This window comes from Manis pentadactyla, chromosome X, assembly GCF_030020395.1.
Source record: "Manis pentadactyla isolate mManPen7 chromosome X, mManPen7.hap1, whole genome shotgun sequence".
In the NCBI taxonomy this organism is placed as follows: Eukaryota; Metazoa; Chordata; class Mammalia; order Pholidota; family Manidae; genus Manis; species Manis pentadactyla.
Window position 1 is genome coordinate 104,702,934 of NC_080038.1, and position 17,381 is coordinate 104,720,314.

Below are 17,381 nucleotides of genomic sequence, written 5' to 3' on the forward strand. Positions count from 1 at the left end.
TTCTGTGAGGTTTAGATGTGGCCGGCCTGATGTTAGTTCTAATACTACACCTTAGATGATATGGCTCCCTTCCCCCACACCCAAATCAAATAAGTCTTCCAATCCCACAGTAGACCCCTTTATTCCCCCTTAAGGCCCAGGCCCAGCCCAGGTCCAGGCTTTGGGCCCTGGCTGGCCACTAAGGAAAGGGAATTAAGAACTCCAGTAAATATATCAGGGCCTCATCCAAATCCTCCTGGATGATGGTCCTTGAACTCCACTTTCAGTGGAATATTTACCATGTATCAGGCTGTGGGATAAGCACTTCAAATGAATTATTTTATTTGATTCTCATTACAAACCAATGAGGTAGGAATTCTCATTTTCATTTTACAGAAGGGAAAAGTGATGCACAGAGAGTAATTGCTCAAAGTCTCATGGCTAGTAAGAAAATTTGAGTTTGACCCTAGGCAGTCTCCATCTGCCATACTGCCCTGATTCCAAATGCCTCAGACCTCAACTGTTGAGTTCCTCAACTCCCTATTCAGACCCAAAAGCCGTTAGTGATCAGAGGTCTAGATCAGTCAGACTGACTTTTTCACAAAGGGAGAAAACTCCCTAGAAGTAGGAGAAAATAGTTAGCCTTCAATGTTCCCAGCAACCTGCACTGGGACTCAAACTATTTTTCTCTGCTGTCAGCCTAGCCTTCTCCAAGCCATTCCCACAACATGAATTTGGCCATGTTACTTTCTTGCTTAAAACCCTTTTGTGACTATTCATAACCCACAGAATAAAATCCAAGCCTTGATTTTCTCTCCAGTTCATTCCTTATCCCTGGTCCTCTCCCCGTACCCCCAACTCTTCAGCATGAAGCAAACCTTGCTCAGTCCACCAGTGGGCCCTTCCCACCTCTGCACTGGCTGTAACACTCTGACAGTACTGCTTCAGCTGTAATAGGAGTCTCCTTGATTCCATGAAAGAATTTCAGCTGTTACCTCTAACTTCTCAGCTCTTTATGACATCAGACCTTCTGCTCCTGTAACCCAGGGTGGCCTACAGCAGTAATGGTTTCCCCATTGTAGCACCCTGCTCTCAGTGCAATAGATATCATGCGAATTGACCCCTTGGAGTCCAACTAGCAGAGGGAGTTTTTGTCCTTTCTCAGAACACCATTGAGTTGAATGGGTCACCTCTCTGCTTAGGCCCAGCATGATTCATGTCCTTGAGGCACTCACAGTCCAATTGAGGAGATAAATAATGACCAACAATACAAGTGATCTAGCAGACACACACACAGGTGAATACAGAGGAGCACCTGACCCACTGAAGAGGTCAGAGAAGGCTTTCCAGAGGAGGTGACATGAGTTGAATGAGGCAAGGTGAGGAGAAAGTGGGGGCATTCCAGGTACTGTGAACAGCATATGTGAAGGCCCAGAGGTAGGAGAGACCACGGTGCTTTCAGGGTACTACTAGTCACGCCAGTCATGTTTAGCTGGAGTGTGGGGAGTGACAGAAGATAAGCCTAGAGAGGTGGCTAGGGGCCAATTGTGAAGACCCTTGTATGTCATGTGAGGAATCCGGGTTTCATGTAACAAATGATGGTGAACAATGGGGAGCTCTCAGTAGAGGAATAATAGGGGACTCCAAGTGAGGCAAATGATAGCTAAATATTTGTTGGGATTTTGTGTTGTTTTGTTTGCATTTCTAAAGTCTTTTAGTCCGAAATAAATTTATACTTCCAGAAGAGTCAGAAAAATAGAATACCAATTGCCTATATACCCTTCACTCAGCTTCCCCTAATGTTATATAACTTATATAACCGTAGTACAAAGAAAATTAATATTGCTTCAGTATCATTACTAACCTAGAGTCTTTATTTGAATTTCATCAATTTTCCCCTAATATCCTTTTTCTGTCCCACAGTCCAATTCAAGATCCCATATTGCATTTAATTGTTGTGTCTTAGGTTCCTCCAGTCTATGATGGTTCCTCACTCTTTCCCTGTCTTTCATGACTTTGATACTTTTGATGAGTATTGGCCAATTATTCTGCAGCATGCCTCTAGGTTAGAGTGTGTGTGATACTTTCTCATAGTTAGATCAAAGGTTATGCACTTCTGGCAAGAATACCACAGAAGCAATGTGATGTCCTTCTCAATGCATCATGTTGGGGTACAGGACGATGTTGAGGTACCTTGATCACTTGGTTAAGGTGGTGTCTGAAGGATCCCCTACTAGTAAACTTACTATTTTTCCACTTGTAAGTACTAAATATCTAGTGCATTCATACTTTTAGAATGTGCAAATATCCTCTTTCCCCTCAAACTTTCGCCCACTGATTTTACCATTCATTGATGGATTGTGCCTGATGGCCAAACATTTTGATGGGAGATGAGAATGAAAGCCTCTGGCATGTCACAGGGAAGGTGCGGGGGGAATGCTGACCTCCAGGAGCATCACGAGGGGTAGTGAAATACCTGACAGGGAGTGTCTCAAAGGAACAGAGGGGCTGCTTTAAAAAAAGGACTGACATAGGTCCTGTAGGCCCTTGGCTTGTCACAGCTTGGAAACAGATCAGCTTCTTGAGTGGGGGAATTTCTTTTAAATGCCTAAAGCTATCTGGCTCCAAGTCCCATCTGAACACAATAAGGGCTGCTTGCAGACTAACAGGCGGTCAGCACAGCACATAACCATGTTCATTCTCCTGGCAAGTCATGACAGCCGGGATTAGCCTAATGATCTGGGTCATGGTGGGCCCCGGCACCCTTTTCTCACCTCCCGCTTACCTCTGGCAGGCAGATCCATCATGCAGAGTGGGGTGCCCCGGACCATCACTTCTTGCATGATGATGACAAAGCTATAGACATCTCCTGCAAAGGAACCTAACCTGCTGCCCTTCGGGGCTCACAGCAGTTCAGGGGCCATCCACCATAACTCTGAAAAGAAAGCATTGTGTCATGAATGCAAGGAGGATTAACCGACAGCATTTGCAATGCCCTCAAGGACTCCAAGGGGGCTGTTTCATTGACTGCTTTATATTTTTATTAGACAGACTGGCATGCTAGTGTCCTCCCCCTACAGGGTCGGAATTGCACATAGAGAGAGCATACCACTCTCCCCACCCCAGGACCACGCAAGCAGACACAGCAGAGGTATGGGGACGGGCAAAATAGCTCTAAGTGAAAAAACTATCTGGTGCTTGCTTTCCTGCTCTCTTGAGCCTGCAGGTAGCAGCTGGCAGACTTCCAGAGAAAGGCAAGTGCACTACCATACTGGTTGCCATGGATTTGCTGTTTGCTGAGATCTATATGTGTCTGGTAATGTGATTGCTCTGGGCCTCAGGAATTCACAAGTTGCTTCTCCAGGTCTTCTCTAAGGAGATTAAAGAATCCCCAGGCCTCGTCTGGTCCTTGCAGACCAAAAAAGGTGTAGCAGTTCTTACAACTCAGTTATGCGAAGATTTATTGAGGATCTACTATGTACCAGGCACTGTGAGAGGTGCAGGGGTGGTGCCAGAGGTGAATTAGACCTTCTCTTTGCCCTCAGAGAGTTCACAGACCATAGGCAAACAGACATGTGTACCCCTAACTGCAATACAAGGGAGAGAATGATGAGGGCCACTATACAGTGCAGGGAAATGAATCTATAGCAACCCAAACAGAGCACCCACTGCATGCTCTGCTGCATTTCAGACCCCATGGCAGGGGTGAAAGATATTATCTCTGCTTTCAGAGAGTTATGGCAGTCAGAGACCCAGAAACTTTTGGAGTGAGCCACTTAAGCAATACATAAAGAAATACACATTAATAATAAATAGTGCAGTCAAAAGATGGAGGGAGTGTTTTACATTGAACCGTATGACATCACTGTTTCTGTAGTGCAAAAATAGTTGAACATTGAGAATTCCTTAAGGATCAAACTAATAAAAAACATAGTTGAACAAATTAATCCAGGAAGGCTTCCTGGAAAAGTTAAACCTTAAAGGAGCTTGTTAAAAAGGTTGAGGATGCAGTTTCTTGGAGTGGAGAGGGTAAGGGCTTTGCAGGGAGAAAGAACAATATGTGCAAAAAAACAAGAGGTAGAAAGGAGCAAATTGCAGATGGGGGTGGTGGTAAGCAGATTAGTTTGGCTGAAGAGATGGGTCTGTTAAGAAATAATGAGAATTAAGAAATGGGGTTGATGAAGTGGGGGAGGGAGAATGGCTAGAAGAATGAGGGCAGAAGGTGAGAGGCCCTGAGAGCCAAATGAAGGCATTTGGAGTGAATACAAAAGGCAGTAGGGGTGCTGGAGTTGGCAAGGGATTTGATGAAAGCCGTGTTCGGGAAGATTAATCTGGCAACCTGCACAAGCTGGATTGAAGGAGAGAGGCTGGAGTCAGGGAGATCAGCTAGGAAGTTATTACAGTAAGAACTGGAGGCGAGGTGAAGGAGGCTTGATTGGGGGTGGGGGGTGGCAGCAGGACAGGGAGCCAGATACAGAGGAAAGCTGGGGACAGGCTCAATGTGCTCTGAAGGGGAGAAAGCTGGAATAAACAACAGGTGGACGTCCAGGTCCAGATAGGGAGGCTGGAGAAGAACCCTCACAGAGCTGAGGGTAGGGGTGGCAAGGGGAAGTACTGCCTAACTTTTCATCTTGTGAAATTTGGGGCATTGGGAAGGGCAGCCCAGGAGACAAGCTCCTGTGAAGCAGGAAGGAGGATGAAAGGTTGGAGATAGTGTTGGTTTGTTAGTGAAATGCAGGAAAGAGAAACTCACCCTGAAAATTCCTATTTTCAGCCAACCCTGATCGAAATGCTGCAACAGGGAATTTGAGCCTCCCCCAGGCATGTACTCATCCTCTGTCTTTGTCCTCCAGGTGTCTCCAGCCTTTGTCCCCCATCCCCCACTCCCTCACTCCCCACGCCATGAAAGTGTCTAATACACTCCCTGTGGTGGGTTTTGCTTATATGTCTCCTTTGCCTATGAGGACTGATATTTGCAAATAAAACTGAAAAGACTGAGTGATGCTTTAGTCAAATGAATACATTCCTGATCGTGGGACTTCAGGCATATGGTTTTGTGGGGAAGGCAGGGTGGATATTTGTGAGCAGGGAAAATGGTAGGCAGCTTCTTCTTCCTAGTATCCTTTCTCTCTGTACATTTAAAAGCACAAGAAGGGAACAGAGGACAAAACTCGCTGGTAAAAAGCTAGATGATTAAATACAATCATTACCAAATAGAATTTTCAGAGAGCACTTACATGTATGTTGTTAATGGCTAAAAATGAGGCTTTATCTGCACTATACTTATAAAATTGAGAGTGGACAGTAATGAATATACTTACAATCCACTCCCATTTCCCCATCCCCACTCCAGAGCCAAGTAAGAGCCACTACCTAACATTAGATTTGAACTCTCAGGAAAACTAGAAAAATTACTTTGGCTGGTTTTGTATCTGCTGGAACCAGTGCTAATTCTGAGCCTTGCTGTGGTGATAAACGCAATGTTGGAGAGCCAGTGTGGTGTAGTGCAAAAGAACACAGAGCTGCAAGTCAAGAGACCTGGGTTCAAAATCTCACCTTAGTCCCTAATTAGCTCATCTTACTGAATTTTAGTTTCCCCACACGTAAAACGGAAGTAGAGCCGGATGATCTCTGTGGGCCTTCCAATGATAAGATTCTATTAGCCCTGTCACCTAGTGGGAATAAAGTTTCTTTATTCCATTTCATTTCATTCATCCATTGATTTGACAAGCATTTATTCTGCCAGGTATTGTGAAAGATGCTGGGGAAGGCCAACGTGTTTCTTGCCTTCACAGAGCTTAAAGTTTGGCTAGGGAGAGAGACGGCTAATTAAACATGCAATACCAACGAAGTCTGACCTTACAAAAAAGTTCAGTGCCCTAAGGGATCAAAATGAAGGGAACTTAACCAAGCACAGGGGGTCATGGAAAGCTTTTGTATCAGTGCAATTTAAGTTGAGCCTTAAAGATAGAGTATAATCTAGCCAGGCTCACAGGAGTGTACTTCAGAGTGGAAAGGGAAGAGGGTGCCAAGCAGGGCACAGCATGTGTGAAGGTCTAGAAGTAGAAAGCCTGGTGTAAATAAACAACTGGAAGGAGTTCAGCACTACTAAAGCATAGAAGATGGAGGGGAAGTTGTTAAGCGTGGCAAGTCCAGTCCACAATGCCCAGACCTCACAGGGCTCATACCCCATGCAAAGGAATTTGAACTTTATCTTCAGAGCAATGGGAAGCCATTCAATGACTTTTGGCATAGCTGTCACATGATCAGATTTTCGGTTTAGAATACTCTGTCTGGCTACAGTGTGTGAAGAATGGATTGAGCATCCAGACTGCCATTGCAATTTGGAGAGTGAACTGAAATGGTAGGAAGAGAGACACGAAAGGACAGGTACAGTCCACAAAATACACCCACACACTCTGCAGCTATCCTTGCTGTACTCTAAGACCAGAGTTTCTCACTTTTGGAAATTGCCAACTTGTGTATTGAATGGAAGTCTGGGAAGTTGGCCATTGTGTTTTATCTTGTATAGATGACTAATTATGACAGGAATCTTGCCCCTCTGCAGCTGTTGTCCCAACATCCTGGAACTAATGCCAGGCAACTACTCCCAGCTTTCAAATTGGAATTAGCCAAATAACTATACAACTATGTCGGCAACCAGAACAGGTCCATAGAAAGAGAGGGGGAGAGAAAGAGAGAAAGAGAGAGAAAGAGAGAGAAAATCAATGCCACATGTCTTTAATTCTGATTACTGGGAGCTTCAAGTCCTCTAAAGCTGGATGTGCACAGAAAGAGGGAATTGTTATTATATAAGCTTTATAATTTTGCTGGGTTTGGGGCTAGTCTTCAGAAGACCTAAATTGAATTCATGGAACCGCTACTAAGTAGCTTCATTATTTGGGCAAATCTTGAGCCTCAGTTATCTTATCTGTAAAATGAGAGAGTTGGACACGACTCCCTAAAATGTAATATTCCATCAGTTTTGTAAAGCACTAAGATGATGTTGCTGATGACTAGACTGCCTGTCTCTCTCAGTGCCTGTCTGTCATTCCTTCTGTGCTTCTCCTATGCAGCGAAGTCAGCAGCTTTAAAATTTAGAATGACAAAAATCCTTTTAAGGACATAAGTATATATTATAATTTTCCATCTTTCCCTCTGTCTGTCTTTGGGGTTGTCTGTTTCTCTGTTTGTGTGTGTGTGTCACTCTCTCTCTTCTTTGCCTTTGCAATACTGGTAAAAACTTTTAGTGCCCATGTTTCCTATACATATTCAGTCTTTTTCATTCTCTCGCCTTACTCTTTCTCTTTCTTCCTCCCTTTCTTCCATCAGTTCATTCCCTCCAGGTTCTCACTCACCCACTCCCATTCCCTAGCTCAGAGTTCTCTGATTTCTTTGATCTGTTATGACCTCTACAGGCATTGTTTGGTGCTGCCACTAGTGCACTAAACAGAAGACAAAAAGACAAAATGGACGTTTCAGGCATGCCTACTTATTTCCTCAAAGGCCATAGTTCTGTCCGAAACCATCCTACACAACCCACAAAGCATTTACTTGTGAGGGGCAGGGTGGGGGGCTCATTGCTCATTCCTTTCTGACAGAGACAGTGAGGGTAGGCTCTAGTGACATCCCATGCCAAAATGTGCTTCGTGGGGGTCCAGCTACCAAATTATCTTCCATTCAATCTGACAAGTATTTATTGAGCACCTACTGTGTGCCTAAGGCTCAGCAAGTTCCTCCAGAGACTCCTGGGGTCTCCAAACAATACGGCCTAATCCCACCACAGCAGGAAGTCCACATTATTGCACTGGCTTTGTTCCTAGGTTTAGGCTGTGCTGAGATTACAGCCTTCAGACTTCATTCAACTCCTTTGGCTTGGAAATGAGGCCGAATTTTCAACAAAAGTAGGTAGCTGAATTAGCCCAAGGCTTTAATTCACTGCATATCCTCATTTGAATATTGGAGTTACCTTGTATGCATCAGAAGGGTATATAATACATTGCTTACCGTCCACAGAAGTTTCCTCTTGGGAGAGCCTTAACGTTTCCAAGATGTCATTAAAGCCATAATCTGTCACTTTTAGTACAAGACGCCCATCTACCACACAGTTCCGAGACATCAGCCTCCCGTGAGCAAATGCTCTGTGGTGTAAGTACTTCACGCCCTGCAGATAATACAAACAGGATTTATTTAGCAAAACTATTTTGTGATTTTGAGCCACTTTCTGAGCTCGTTATGGCATGAGCTATTATGATCCACATTCAGCCTTTTTCTTTTATATGCAGGCAAAGCGAAACCCTAATAAGAATCATTTCCAGGTCCCTTCTACCTCTAAAATGTTATGCTTTGATGAAGAACTGTATCTTGCGTGTATAGAGAACTGTGTGTTACTGGGAGATTCATTGAGTTTCAAACACAGGATGAATCCATACATATATAATTGCCAGTAATTTGAAGATTCTGATTTTTCCCTAAAAGGCCTAGCCCAACTCTCATCCACTATTGGCAGGAATGGAAACTGGCACAGTCTTTTGGGTAGGCAACCTGGCTATAGCTATCATATTGAGTGGATGCATACCCTGTGGCCTAGGGATCCTACTTCTCTTCCAAAGGAACGCTTACACATCTGCACAAGGAGACATATACAAGAACACTTACTGCAGCTTTCCTTTATAATATTACATAATCAGAAATTCCATACATCTCTATCAAGAAGGGACTGTCCAAATTGTGGTACATCCAAACTATGGAATATTCTGCAACAGTTAAATATGATTAGATCTGTATGTACTTACTGACAGGAAACCATCTCTAAGTGATAAAGTGAAAAACAGTAAGTTACAGAACTATGTGACAGTACGTATTTTACAAAACAAACAAATCTATAATATATATAAATACATATGACATAACTTGCAAAGCTAATCAACAAATTCTTTGAAGTGGCTAACACTGGGGGAGGAATGAAGGAAGATTGAGTAAATGTCAGTATTTTGTCATATATATTTATATCATTTGATTTTTAAATTTAATTTAGTATGCCAGCTTTGTGATTAAAAATAGACAATAAAAAAAGAAGAAAGCTGAATACTACTGATCTTTGCAGCTTGCTTGGTGACCTTTATATGATATTCAAATGTGATCTACCAGGACTCCTATCAGATGGGTTTAATCATTCACATATAAATACATCCATATTCTAGTGCAATCATCTCAGAACTGTTTATGCTGAGCTCTTTTAAGTATCTGGCTCTATTTTGCAGCCTGACACTCTTGTATTTGTATGCTTTATATCTTGTGCCCTCAGAAAGTCTGCAGTGCCCAGTAATTCCAACCAGAGTCTTCAGTGGATGAGATTTCCCCCAGGTTGTCTAATGCTTACATTTCATTCATCATGGGCCTGAGAGGACTGCCATTTAGAAGCTTCTCCCCTAACTCATGGGACCTTGCTTACAGGGTGACTGAAGAGCTACCAGAAAATCAATGAGAAGACTTAGATTCTTTATCAGTTCTGTAACTTAATACATGGCTGATAAATATTTATTGAGTACCTACTACATGTGGCATACACTATATAATAAAGTGTACCTCATTTAGCTTCTCTGGGCCTCTGTAAAAGGGAACTAATCACAATTTGTGGAGAATTGGAATGAGATCATGTCTATAAGTTACCTTGAAAAGGGTTCAGCCACAGTACAAAGGTCAAGACTATGGTCAATATGAAGGAACTTCAACAAGTTTCACTGATCATTCAGCTCAGCCTCATAAAAATGCATGTTGACACAATTTGCATATAATTCCAGGGAGTTCATGGACTTCCCTGAGGCCCATCCATAGGCCCATCCATGAGTCTCCTTGACTATCAATAGTCCTTGCCTTAGAGAATGGAGGTGCTGCCTGACAGACTCAATGATCTTTGGATTTTCTGGTCATGGTGAGTTTAATACTTATACCCATGGTATGCAAAGACCCATCACCTAGTTGTATACTGAACCACCTTTTAGAAGGTGAATACCAGGTGATGGAGCTAAGCAGCACCAAAGAATCTGGGAATGAGCACTTTCCCACATCCAAGAAGCAGAGAAATGGAATGGAGAAAAGGACTGCTTAAGGCAAACAGTGCTCAATGGCAACAAGAAATAAAGATAAATCTGGTCTTCAAAAGGGGGGAGGAGTAAGTCCTTTGTGTGTCAGTACCTTATAACAGATATGGACAAAGGGACCATGAGGAAGGAGTGGGAACAAAACCTCAGAAGGAAGATAGAGGAGTGAGATCATCACAGTGATCAAGAAAAATAAAACATCCCAAAACATTTAAATTCTAATCTATAGGGAAAATCCAAGATTTCTTCAGTCTTTCCATTAATCTGATAAGATCCACCAGGAGGGGTGATCTAAACATCCAGTCAAGTTTTACATCCTAATTTGTCAGTATGTCGTCTAGGCTCCCTTGGGAACAGAATTCTGTCACAATGGCAAACATCCTTGAAGAAGCCCAATGAAGGGTTAATAGTCTCATGATGAAGGTCCTTCATCTAGAAATGGAAGGAGAGAGGAGAGTCACAACTGTCCTGTCCCAACTGAGGACCAGAGCTTAGGACACATGCCTTTCTCTTCACCCTTCTTACAATTGGTGGCCATGGTAAGCAGAATTTTGACCCCGATGATCTTCAACCCTGTACGAAAAATGGAAATTTCATAGCCAGGATTCTCACCTAATTCTAATATTGCCCACTGTATACAGACAATGAGGTAGTGCTTGGCCTACTACACAGGTGTATGCTTGTATACCCATTGGCAATAAGCCATTACTGCCAGTACTGATATAATAAGAGTTCCACCTGGTTGTAGGGGCAGAGGGAAGCAGGAGAGCAGAGCTTAGGGAAGAGAGTAGAGACTGGGGAGCCTGGAGCCTAAGCAGAGGCTGGAGCCAGGGGCAGAGACAGAGATGAGCTTGCCACTTATAGAGCCAGGTGACTGCCATAAGAATAATGTTTAGTATGAGTCCCTCTTTACGTGCAATGTTCCATTGTCATTATTTGGTCTCACCAAATCCATAATGAACTTGCTTGGAGCTGGGAGCCCCCTCCCTTGGAACTACAGTTTTTATGGAAGCTTCCTTACATAGGGATGACTGATTAAATGATTAGCTGTTGGTGATTGATTCAACATCTAGCCCCTCTCACCTCCCCAGTGGTCAGGGGATGGGACTTAAAGTTCCAACCTTCTTATCATATGGTTGGTTCTCCTGGCTACCAGCTCCTATTCTTAAGTATAGTCCAAAAGTCACCTCATTAACATATCAAAAGACACCTTTAGCACTTTCATCACTTAGGAAATTCCAAGAGTTTTAGAAGCTCTGTGCCAGAAATGAGGACAAAGACAAAAGATCAAATATACATTTCTTATTATAAATCACAATATCACAGGCAGTGATAGAAAATAAATGCAATGGCCAGAGGGAGATTTCAGAGAAGAATCTGCCTCAGCATATTGTAAGTGAATGCTGGAGCTGTGGCCTTCTTCCTGATTCTTTGTGGACCCTGTGGAATGGAGCTTATAACCCAGGAGATCTAGAGAGTACAGTAAAAGGTAGAATAGACTGTCTTTCTGTGAATATTCATATACCCAGCATCTGTTAAAATAAATAGCCTATGTAACAACTGGCCAAAACCTACATTTGTTTTAGAAGAAACATCTAGAATCTTGATTGCATTTGTCCTTTGCATCCATTAATTTTTTCACTAATGCAAGAAGCCTTTAGTGTATGCCCACAATGTCCAAGGCACTGAACTGCATGCTAGAGATACAGAAATAAAATGAAATCACTGCCCTGAAGGACCTTCCACTCAAAGAGGGATAGTAACAAGAAAACCAATGGCTGTACTTCAACTGTGAAATGTCTTCTTATGAGAGGGAGCATGAGATGCTGGGGGAGATCAGATGTTAAGTATCTGCACCCTGAAGTATCAGAGAAGGCTTCCCTGAGGAGGTAATGTCTGGACTATCATGCAGGACAAGTAAGAAGTGACCAGGTGATGGTAACGTAGGTGAAGGGGCTGAGAGTGAGAGTGTGCCATATTAGGGAAACAGCAAAAGGCTTAAGGAGGCCAGAACAGAGTTCAAGAGAAACAATGTGAGACACTAGGCTGGAGAAATGGACAAGAGCCACAGTCCATGGGGTTCTGAGTACCTTGCTATGGAATTTGAATTTTATATTCTGGCACTCAATAATTATAATCTATTATTATTACTATTTAATGGGGGATGAGCAAGAAAAGGGCTCCATTATCACTTCCAGATTTCTACTTGGATTCCTAGGTAGACAGCAGTGTTGTACATCAATATAGGCATTGAGGAAAGGTGTAGTAGTAGATATACTGATGTCCCACCCATAACTCTTTTACCATGCATCCCCCAGCTGCTGTGAATGTTGGCTCATAACTCACAGCTGCTCTATTCTTGGGGAAATTGTCCTAGAGCCCAAGCCAAAGGGGATCCACCTTACCTGAAAGGTTAGCTTCCACCCACAGACCTCAGCCAATGACTATACAACTGGGAATGGTACAAAAGTCCAACTCCCCAGCCTCAAGATGGGACAGACTCATGGTACAACTTTCACTCCAACATTGTTCCCATGAGATCATACTGAAGCTAGATTCCAAGCTGAGATCACATACTTGCTGAGCTTGTACTTCTGTTCTATCCTGCTTCCCTCACTCCCTTTATCCTGGAGCATTCTCTCAATGTGTAATTTGAACAAGAATCTCCATCTCAGTCTCAGCTTTTAGAGAATCTGACCTAAGACAGATGGGGAAGCAAATTTTTGGTGGTGGGGAAGGCTAATTAATTCAGTTTGGGACATATTAAGAATGAGGTGCCTGTGGGACAACAGGGTGGCGCTATTCCAAAAACAGTTGGATATTCAGGGTATGAAGCTTGAGAAAGAAGTCCAAGCTGGATAAATAGATGTGGGAATTGTAAGCATATGAATGGTAGATGAAATTAATGGGGGTAAACAAGACAACCCAAGGAAAGCGTATAGAACAAAAAGAAAAGAAGGAAATAGATGGGAAAAGGAAAAACATCCTGCATAAAGACTTGGAAATGAGGCCAAAGAAGTGGAGAAAAGCCTATTTAGAAAACATTATGAATACCACAGGAAGACTTTCAGTAAAGTGAAATAAATGCCAGAAAGAATTTCAGAGAATTGTGATAAATACCAGAGAGGTCAGGTAAGATGAAGACAGAAATGCATCTGGTGAATTTGACCATTAGGGAATTATTAATTACATAAACTTATCCTGTAAATATGTTTACACAGATATACAAATGTATATATAGATTTAGAATGGTAGCAATCTGAAGGAACAGAAATTGGAAGATCTGAGATATGTTTTGGAGCTATAAATCACAAGCTTGTTCGTGTGAGAACTAAGGGAAAAGATGATATCAAAGATTATTCTATTTTGAGCATTGAAAGTATGGCAGGACGTTTATTCAGATGGGGCACTCTGGCTTGGAATATGAGCCCGATTCTCCAACAAGTGAGCCAAACTGAGGTTAAATTACCCCTGGTGTGAATGGCAGCTATTAATCACTAAAGCTGCCTTCTAAGCATAAAGGCTTGGCACCCATGGCAATTTTCTTAGTCCAATGAAGCCTAAACCAGCTAAGGCAGACATGGAAATTCAGTCCACACATAGTAAAATGGACACCTTCCTCTAAGGTTTCATCGTATCACCTTTTATGAACCAAGCAGCCAAAACTACTGGGCTCTGAATCTCTGTTGGAAGAGAAACACTAAGTGTTTATGTTAGAAACTGCTAGCTATTCAACACAAATCTATTTCCTTTTCTTAGTGGGAAAACAACTAACCCACATTTTCTAGCTTCCCTTGGAGTTAACTGTAGCCATATAATTGAATTCTAAGCAATGGAATGTAAGATGAAGTGATATGAGCCCTTTCTAGGCTGAAGCTTTTAAGAAGCAAATATACACCCTCTATGTTTTTTTTCCACTTCTATAAATAAATTACGATGATGCCAAAGCCCTAGGAGATAGCAGAGCCATAAGATAGTCATTTCCTGAGTCCCTGAGTCACTATATTGGAAAAGAGTCACTCGCCAACCAAGAACACATCTATCTTGTATTGTTATTTGGATAAGAATTAAACCTCTGCTGTGTTTGGGACGTTAAATATTTGGGGATCTGTTTGTGACAGCATCTAGTTTTACACTAGCAGCCCTAGCAATGGAAACATTTCAGGCCTAGATTTTCCCTAGATCTTTAAAGTCATATGTCCTCAGCTACAACCAATAGAGAGGAGCCCATATATGAAGCAGATAGATACCTGCATGCAGTCATGTCCTGTTGACATTCTGGACAACCCCAGGAAGCAGAGAATATTTTGCACACCTGCCTTAGCAAGATGGCCATCTGAATATTTATTGGATAGGCATGTACTTCACCCCTTCCATAGTATCTCCCCAGTTGGTTACCATCAGATGTTCAAAACTGAATGTGTCCTATCTCCAAAGATTTTTGTTCGTGCTATATCTGACATGAAACCTTTAAGCATACAATCAGCTTCTGAGTCAAACAGTAGCTTAAGTGATCTTAAAGATAGCCTCATCCACTTGAAAATGTTTCTGGCACATCATAACATCAGAATAATCCCTACTTGCACAACAGCTGCAACACCATCCTATAGGTGAGTATGGACTCTTTGAAAATTTAATTATCTACATCAGTGCCTGCCCCTAACTATATCAGCCATTGTTACCTATTTTGGCAGTATAGTTTTCTACCTCCATGAACTAAACAGTACTCACACCTGTTTCCTTTGTTTTGTTTTGTTTTGTTTTGTTTTAGAGAGCTATTATTCAAGGCCTCCTATTCTTGTGTCACCCTATTCACTCTCTACCACCCAGAGATCAATGGTCATATAGAACATATTAACCAGGTACTAGTGAAAGAGTTCTGGTGCTCTATTTCCCACCAGCAATACTCATTCATTTAACAAACATGTATTGAGAACCTTACTACATGCTGGGCACTAAGCTAAGGTACTGATGACAAATGATGAACAAAATATTATATTACATGGTCCCTGACCTCTTATTTTAATCAAATAATTACATGAATAAACATAAACTTGCAACTCTGATAAGTCCTATGAAGGAGAGCTACATAATGTGAGTATGTATAATTGGGGCTTTGACTAATCAGAGGTTGGGGGAAGATTCCTGAGAAGTCACAACTGAGCTGGGAGTTAAAACATAGTGGAGTTAATCAGGCAAAGAAGGGAGAGGAATACATTCCAGAGGTTGTGATAGCATGTGAAAGGCTCTGTGCTAGGAGCAGATCACAATCTAAGGACTGAAAAAAAGGCAGTGTGATTGGAGCAGAAAGGAAATACTATGGTGTGAGATAAGGCTAAAGACTCAATATTGTTAAATTGTCCATTTTCCCTAAATTGATTTATAAATTCATACAACCCCCATCAAAAATTCCAGAATTCTATTGAAGTAATATACAAACTGATTCCAGAATTTACTGAAAATTAAAATGAACTCCCCCTTCCCAACAATCTTGAACAAGAACAAGTTGGAGTAGCTCACACCATTTAACTTCAAGATTTAATCTAGAGCAATGATAATAAACACAGTGTGATACTGGCAGTAGAGTACACTAATGAGTTAGTGAAATGGAGTAGAGTCCAAAAATATACCCATACTTTTACAGTCAATTAATTTTTTTACCAAGTTGAAAAGTTAATTCAATGGAGAAAGGAAAGCTTTTTTAAAGTAATTGTTATTGAAACCTTGGATTTCTCTATGGAAAAAAAAAATGAACCTTCATCAACATCTTAGTCCATAACACAAAAACTAATTTAAGATAGATCATAGTCCTAAATCTAGACTCTTAGAATAGGCAAGGATTTCTGGACCACAAAATAAAATCATAAATTAGACTTTCTCAAAATTAAAACGCTTGCTCATCAAAAGACACCATTAAGAAAATAAACAAGCCACAGACCAAGAAAAAATATTGTAAAACATATATCTGACCAAAGGCTTGTATCCAGGGTATATATAGAATGTCTACAATTCAAATTTTTTAATGAAACAATTCAATTAGAAAATTAAACAAAACAATTTTTAAATAGGTAAAAACTTGAACAGGAAATTCACAAAAGAAGATATACAAAAGAATTATAAGCACATGGAGAGGTGCCCAACAACTTTAGTCATCAGGGAAATGCAAATTAAACCACAATAAGATACCAATTTCATAAACACTAGAAAGGCAAATATCAAAAAGACAAATATCGCTGAGAATTTAGAGCAACTGGAACCCTCATACATTTCTGACGGTAGTGTAAAATGTTATAAGCAATTTGGAGAACTGTCTAGAAATTTCATATAAAGTTAGACTTCCATCTACTTTTATGACTCAGCCAGTCTATTCTTAGGTATTTACCCAAAAGAAGTGAAAATATGTGTTCACAAAAATGTTTGTACAAAAATGTTTATAATTGCCTATGAAAAGATGTTAAATATCACTAATCATCAGAGAAGTGTAAACTAAAACCACAATGAGATATCACCTCACACCCACTAAAGCGTCTACTATCAAAAAAGAAAAACAGAAAATAACAAGTATTGGCGAGGATGTGGAGAAATAGGAACCTTGTGCACTGTTGGTGGAATCGTAATAAAATTAAAAACAGAATGGTGGTTTCTCAAAATATTAAAAATAGAACTACCATATGATCCATCAATCTCACTTCTGGGTATACAGCCAAAGAATTGAAAGCAGGGTCTCACAGAGATATTTGCACCCCCATATTTAGAGCAGCACTATTCCCAATAGCTAAGAGGGGGGAAGCAATTAAAATGTCCATCAAGAAATGAATAATATACAGCAAAATATTATTCAGCCTTAATTAAAAGGAAGGAAATCAAATCACATGCTACCACATGTATGAACATTGAAGACATTATGTTAAGTGAAAAAAGCCAGTCACAAAAAGACAAATAGTATATGATTCCACTCACATAACGTACTAAAGTAGTCCAGTTCATAGAAACAGAAAATAGAATTGTGGATACTGGGAGTTGAGGGGAGGAAGGAAAGGGGAGTTGTTGTTTAATGGGTACAGAGTTTCAATTTTGCAAGATGCAAAGATTATGTTAATATGTTGCAAAACAATATGAACATACTTAATATCATTGACTTGTACACTTAGAGATGGTAAATTTTATGTTATTTTTTACCATAACTGAAAACTTTAGAAAATGCAATGAAATACCCCAAAACCTATTATAATGGCTAAAACTATAAAAAATGACAATATCAAATATTGGTGACAATGTAGAACAAAGGGAACTCTAATT

At 41.0% G+C, this 17,381-nt stretch overlaps 1 protein-coding gene across 1 annotated transcript in view; it reads right to left on the bottom strand.

The window, feature by feature from the left end:
• Positions 1-17,381, bottom strand: part of GUCY2F (guanylate cyclase 2F, retinal) — a 79,639-nt gene that overhangs the window by 21,360 nt on the left and 40,898 nt on the right. The window contains 4 exon segments of the mRNA XM_036924931.2: positions 2,765-2,914; positions 7,987-8,145; positions 10,348-10,460; positions 10,462-10,514. Of these exon segments, the coding sequence (XP_036780826.2) occupies positions 2,765-2,914; positions 7,987-8,145; positions 10,348-10,460; positions 10,462-10,514 (475 nt within the window).